The following is a 7,381-nucleotide window of genomic DNA, read 5'->3' on the forward strand; positions in this document are numbered from 1 at the left end:
CTCTCCTGATGCTTCATCATGGGGTTGAGAGCCATACCCACCTCATCTGCCTCTGAAACTCCCCCGATCCAAGCCCCCTTCAGCGAACTGTACCTCTCAGTTATTCTCAAAGGCTGCCAGAGCACCTGGGAAGTCTGGCCTTGAGATAAACACCTCTATCTCTCTCATCTCGATGAATCGGCTCACATTCTGACCCCACCCCACTCATCCTCTGAGTCCTGGGAATGCATGCCAAGAACTGCCCCTCTCAATCCCAGCAAAGAGCAGCATTATGTGTGTTATTTTGCATTCCTTGCAGGAAAAAAGGCAGGATATAAGCATACTTAAGAAATCTCTAGTTTCAGGCTTTTGCAAATGTATTTGCACCATTTCTATGCTTAAATCGGATGCAAATATATTTGCACCATTTACATACTTAAGTCTTATGTTGCTTTCCTTCTTTTTGCTCTCATTGTCCTCAGTCCTAGTTGCCCTTAGTGCCATTTGATCCAGCCAGTCATGTGCATGCCAGATACTTTTACTGATTACATCACAATGCTGTGTCTGGTGTGAGTACAAATGAACAACTGTAAACAGAAGGGCATAAATTGCTACAGTCAATCAGATCAGGAAACAGCAGTGAGGAGAAATGGAGCTGAATGCAGTGAGGACAAGGGAGGGGTCAGGAGAAAAAGAGGCAGTTGCTCAGCATCAAAATATCATGGATGTTCAGTGAGGCAAAGAAGTTGTGACTGTCTAAAAATGCCCCTTTTGACACAAATATCAAAATTCTCAAAAATACCTGAGAATATCCCAAGCCGTACTTCTGTATATATATTACGAACAAATGAGAAAGAACAATGAATGTAACTTTGAAAAGAGTCAATGAATGGTGGGAGTATTTCCATCCCACTGAATAATTAGTGTAATTGGGCTAACACTACTTCCCTAAACCTTGGTAAACTGGCACTGGCCCAACAACCAAAGCTAACAGCGGCGTCAGCAGCCACTGCCGCCCACAAGCAGACACGCTCTCAGAAAGGTGTTTGGGAAACTGAGGAAATGCATACTCCCCAGGCACCCAAGCGATTCAGAAGCCTCAATGTGCTGTAGTTTTCCGAGAAATGGTCTGCATGTCCCCATCACAAGCACGTATACCCCTCCCAGTTTAGAAGGTGGTACAAATTGTGAAGTCATTCCTATCTCTTTTCCAGATCAAAGACCAGCACCTGATCTGCTGAAGGTACTGGGTGGGATTGCACATCATGCTAAGCCATCCTCTGAAAAAGCCATGATTGTTTTTTTCCCAGGTCCCAAAAATGGTCCCAACAGATAATATGCTTGCTCTCTAAGGCAAAGTTTTTCATGGTTTGTTTCCAATTCACTCCTCCTTCCTGCTCCTGTCATGCATCCTATGAACCTTGATGACAAAGTTTCTATCCTGCAATGCTTTGCTCATGGGCCATGTCAGCAGCTTTTTCACTATTGGTCTGCTAGGTACTCTGGCCGTGTGTCACCTCTGCTGCCTCCCAGTGGACAGTTTTCCAAACCCTACTCCTCCTCTCGGCAGATCAACATACCAGGTTTTCAAAATATTTGTTTTTCAAAACTGAATGGTAAATCCTAATATTCCCTTTTATGGGTACTTAGTTTTCTTTTGCTTTATTCATGGAAGCCGGTTTTCACACTGCACCAACAATCCAGAAATCGAGCGTCCCTGGCCTGTTCCGCCATCATGACTTGCAGCGCGAGCAATGAGGCAGCGCGCACCAGGAGGCCTGCTCACCCACAGCACCCAGGGCTGAATGCAGGCATGCGGCAGCATATGAAGGTGACCGGTGGGAGATTTAGGACACATAAAAGGAAGCACTTCTTCGTACAGTGTATAAGTTAAACTATGGAATTCACTGCTACGGGAAGTGGTGACAGCAGCCAATCTGGATTGCTCTGAAAAGGGAATGGACAGATTCATGAGGGAGGAAGCTATCAGTGGCTACTAGACTTACAGGTTATATGTTACCTCCAGTGCTTTTTTTGTAAGAAAAATGGTGCCGGAACTCATGAAATTATTTACTTTTCGCACGTAGTCAATAACTGTACACACACCCACACACGTCAGTTGTGTAATGAAACATAACAGTCGCCATCCGCAATAAGCTCAGCGGGCGACCACACGACCAATCACAAGCCAAGCAGCACCACAAGCCGAGCAGCACCATCACAACCAGTGCAGATGAAGTACGCACGCATCGGATTCGACCCACAAGCAGCCCGCATGCACCGTTTTAATGATTTTGCCACTGACCTGCTACACTCGACAGGGCGATTCAAATCCACGTGGACCAAACATCAAATTTTAAAAAGTTACTTTTAAAACTGGGAAAATCTGTCAAAAAAAGGTGCCGGAACGCCGTTCTGGTGCGTTCTATGACAAAAAAAGCACTGGTTACCTCCTTTCCCAGAAGTGGGATGCCAGCATAGACCAGTTGCTGAGGAACTGGTGCAGGCAGAGGTCTTGCACCCAACCTGCTTAAGCGATCCTGAGGGCAGCTGGTTTGCCACCATGTGTACTGAATGCTGGACTAGAAGGACCGTTGGTCTGATCCAGCGTGGCTTGTCTTGTGTTTCTATGTCACTAGAAAGAGCAGCTTTGTTTCTCTTCCTTTTCTCCCAGAGCAACTCCATGCTGTATAGCAAAACAATACTATTTGTTTTCATGTTCTGAATTTCCCTGTCCCACACATTACAGCATATTCATCTGGGATACGTTACGACATAGATTTTGGTACTAGACATGAAAGTGGAAAGGACGACAAGAAATGCTCTGCTGTTTTTGGTGGTAGCCTTGCATCTCTAGTTACTGCCCAGATCAAGCCTGAGCCACACCAAAACAAGCTGAAAGTTAGCAATATTAGCAATCATTTTCTGCTAACAGAGAGCCATCTAGTAACTTTTTAATAAACAAAACATCCAAAATAAATGTGCTTCTTATATCAATTACAACAACCTTGCTTTCATTCTATAACTAGCACAGAGAAATAACACAATGTTTAGTCGATACTTTCCTGCTGATGAATTGGTAACAAACAAATATTTCATCTAAAATATTGATACCATGCTATCACAAAGTTAATGGGCCCAGAAATGCCCAGGGGAGCAATATGCCTTTCCTTCAGTAACTAACAAAACAAGTGTTAACAGCTTTTTATTTATGAACAATTTAAAACTAGTACAGGCACTTAATATATAAAGCTGTTACAGCAAATTTTATTTTTAAAAAAATTTAGCTATCACTCCCCATTATTTTAGTCTATAACTGGGGATTCTTTACTGTACAATTTTTGACAAGTCAATTACATAAAGCAATATTCAATGGCACATTTTTTTAAATAATCAGTATATAAATACCAAACTACTGATACAGTCTCTTTGGAAAATATGGGAGCATTACTAAAATGTTAAATTCACAGGATGATACTTGGCATACATTATGACCAACATGTTCCATAATTTAAGAAATGGCAAGCCCCCTGTCCTTATGACAGGTAAGTACAGAAGAATAAAAGGACAGATTGCCATCTTTCCCATTATCCTTACACATACCCTATATATTCACTCATGCCACTCGTTCCTGCAAACAGAAATGCTTGCAAACATCACACAGTACAATCTATATGTGGATGTAACATAGTCTAGGAAATGCCTAACAACTGAAGTACCCCCTCAGCCTCAGTATCACTGTCACTTTTCCTGGACGCTGCATGAAATCCTATTCACTTGGATTTATCTAGTCATGGGACAGATTTAGTACTGTCCAAATATCACACTGTACGTGTCACAGGCCAGACAGACATTGGCCTCTTCCTAGTATTCACAGGCTTTCCGTTTTATTCGGGACTAGGCATCTCATTACAAGGCAGTGGCAAATTAGAGTGAGATGAGAGAAGAGCAAGAAGAATGGGTTAGTCTGTGTCCAATATCATGACTGATAAGTGGAGATTAAGAGAGAGATGTGTGCACCCCGAGTAAGAGATCATGAAATGTGGATATGATAAATATGGGAGGAAGGTTCCCTCCTCCTGAGCATTATAAGCAGGAGGAGAAAGAAAAGCGCTAGGAATGGAATGCAATTTAAAAGGTGATTTATATTCAAACTACATGAAAAAATGGTGGAGAAGCTGATTAATATTTCTGTGACAGCAGTAGGCTGCCACCAATCACCATTTGCTCCATGGAATCAAATGGCCAACAGAATTACTGACGAGAATCCCATTACATCCAGCCTGAGTAAAACCGCAAACCAACATTATAGAGAAAAGCAGGCAGAGTATCTATCAAATCAACAAGCAACTGGGATGCATCAGTGGAACTAGCACAATCCCAGTCATTTCCATCTATGTGCATTTGGAAAGAGGCAAATACCGTTTTAAAAAACAGGACTCTGTCCCACCTTGCTTGTGAATCACAGTATTTAATTGCATATTTCAAGATATTTCAGGGTAAGGATTATGGGGGCAATTTTTCTTTTATGCTAAGAACCTTTGTAATATAACATGATGAATGTGATATGGATACATTTGAAAGGGGGAAATGGAATATCAACTTGTTCAGGCATTTTCAGGCAGCTCATATGCATTTTCTTGGATGTGGGTATCATTGATCATCATGTAGCTGTTTCTGAGATATTCCAGTGAGACTCATGACCTGAGTAAATGCTTGTCCAGATGAGAGACTTTACCTATCACTATCTTAGTAAAGCAGGACAAAGCCAGGTCAGGTGCACAAGAGACCATGGAGGTGAGTGAAGATCAGCATAAGCTGAAGCATCCTAGACTGCACACAAACACAAAGGCTTGTTCTTTCAAGATCCAAAATGAAAGGGATCTAACGGGTATCCTTAAGTCTAAGCACATGCAGTCTTTGCGGAACATGCTTCTAAATAAATGTGCTACGGATTCTAGTCTTCAAAGAATAACTTTAAAATAATTGCTGAGGGATATAAAGCTGCATTTTACTCAAATGGAGCATAAGTCCTAAAAATTGAGTTTCCCACACTCTAATGACCATTTTTGTCAGAGATAAAAATGTAAAAAACCAACATGCACAGATATAATGATGACTTCTTCACCTTCTTTTGGAGAACTTCCATCATTAAACCCACTTATATAAAATAAAGAAACAACATCCATGATCAATGACAAGAATTCTCAAAATACTGGACTGTTTTACAAATAAATTTAGTGTCAGTTACTGATTCCCCCCACCAGCCCCACACAGAGATTTAATAACCCATTTGATGAAAAAGCTATACCAAACACAGATTCTGTTGCATTCCCATTCAGTACAGCCATTTTCCCTAGAGTATACGTAAAACATATTAAAGAGAATCTAGAGAGAGAGAAACCCCTTACCTAATTAAATCTTGAAACAACAGACTCACCTCTAGAGCTACTTTCCCGTGCATTGCATACTTGTTCTGTAAAGAGATTTTAAGTTATCCCAGGTGGAACTGGATCATATGGATTACAATTTAAAAACTTCTAGACACACCTTTTGGAAGCAAAAATGGCAACACTGAAGCTGTAGTATTTTGGGGCTCTCATGAGAAGGCAAGACTCACCGGAGAAAACAATAATGCTAGGGAAAGTCCAAGGCAGAAGAAGATGACCAAAAATGAGACGGCTCAATTCCATAAAGGAAATCACAGTCTTGAATTTACAAAAGCACAGCAGGGCTGTCAAACCCAGGGCATTTTGGAACGTATTTATTCATAGAGTTGCCATAAGTCAGAGACAACTTGATGACACATAACACCAACAGACACACCTGTAATCTACAGATGCCCTGAAAATCTTTCTTGCTGCATGCATTTAAAGTACAAAGATGAGCAGAAGAGAGAAGCAGATAAAAATAAGTTCACAACCGCTGGTGTTGTGGGTTGGGGTGTTCTTCCTATGCGTAAGTCTGTAATGGAAAATAGGTCTTTGATGGAGACACATTGCTAAACAATAACCAGCCTTCAGCACATGAACTAAATTGAGTAACATGCTTCACATATTACATCAGAGTCAACTGGAAGCTGCACAGCAGACAGATTATGCTGGACTTGAAATGACAATATATATGTGTAGAAATTCGCTCGAAAAGCCTTTACAGATGTGTCCAAGGAGAGTCATGTAGCATAATCTTAACCATATTTATTCATATGCTTTGAATTCTGTTCCCTGGAGATCATATGTTAGATGTTGATTTGGATATTGAATAACATAACAGCAAACATTCTCCTGCCCCAGTGTTTCAGATGGTGGCCAGCCCTTGTTAAATGCAGGTCGCTAAAAAGTGAAATGGACTTTATGTTGATTACTCTGCTTTGGGTTTGCTAGTGTGTGAGAGAACCCAAGAAAATGACTTTTATATACTCAACTAGTTCAGTGCCTAACGTTTGCAGAAGGCAAGCCAATTTACTACTCTAAGCATGGGTCTTGCTTCCAGATACACTGTAGGTTGTGCTATAAACAGTGGCTACAAGAGTAAAACTGTTTTAGCAGCTGAGAAAAATGGTTTTGTTAACATAAGGTGACAAATTAAAAAGCGCTGAAACCAAACTACTGTGAAGCTGTTAACAGCCCTCCAGTTCAGGCTAAGTATGTGAACCAGGCCCTGCCTTCCAGAAAGGTCCTTCCCTTGGGCGGTGTGTCACTTTGATGTTGTTCATCATTCAACAGCGAACTCTGGGATCCTACATTCTTAATCCTCCTTGCTTTTTCCTTTAATCTGGATCGTCATTCCCAGATTTGCAGAATGGCTTAATGGGCTACTAGCGATATTCTGTCCAGCTGCTTTGGTCTTGAGGTCTCAGCCACCCCTTCCCCTTCTTATCCAAATCAGAATTAAATCCCATCTCTTTTTGAGGCATCTCTGCAGAGAAGCTGGGATTAATCCTTACAGGAGAGGAGGGCTCCAGAACTTCTCTCCCTCCCATTTTTCTTGATTGGCCTCTATTTCATTCTTAGACACCCCACAGTTCTCTCATCTTCTCAGTGTTATCCCTGGCTTTTAATTGATTTTTAAAACGGTTACAAAACATACAACAAATGTACCCAATAAGCAAATATAATACAACAAGCACCTCCAGTCTTACATTTCTCCTTTGCAGAAGAAAAGGAGAAGTATTTCTTTGTGGTCCTTCCCCACGAGCTGTCCATGGGAAAGATGATGGTAGGCAGTGAATCTCCTTTGCTCCCAGACTGCTAGTGAGTGAATGAGTGTGTGTGTGTGTGTGTGTGTGTGTGTGTGTGTGTGTGTAAAACACTGCACATGCCTCTCCCCTTACGGGCACACAACCGATTTTATGTCAGAGGGATTTTCACCAGAACAAGGATCCAGTACGGGAAGATTTCTC

General features: G+C 41.5%; 1 protein-coding gene across 2 annotated transcripts in view; it reads right to left on the reverse strand.

The window, feature by feature from the left end:
* ZNF385B (zinc finger protein 385B) overlaps nucleotides 1-5,903 on the reverse strand; it is a 100,960-nt gene extending 95,057 nt beyond the window's left edge. The window contains exon 1 of one of the 2 annotated variants that reach the window (XM_044427120.1): nucleotides 5,600-5,903. In XM_044427120.1, coding sequence (XP_044283055.1) covers nucleotides 5,600-5,672 — 73 coding nt within the window. In that variant the 5' untranslated portion in view covers nucleotides 5,673-5,903. Of the gene's footprint in view, nucleotides 1-5,419 lie in introns of both variants that reach the window. The other variant, XM_044427121.1, reaches the window with a different exon arrangement.
* Nucleotides 5,904-7,381: the final 1,478 nt, after the last annotated feature.

Source organism: Varanus komodoensis, unplaced genomic scaffold (genome assembly GCF_004798865.1).
Source record: "Varanus komodoensis strain SLA01 unplaced genomic scaffold, ASM479886v1 scaffold18_1, whole genome shotgun sequence".
NCBI lineage: Eukaryota > Metazoa > Chordata > Lepidosauria > Squamata > Varanidae > Varanus > Varanus komodoensis.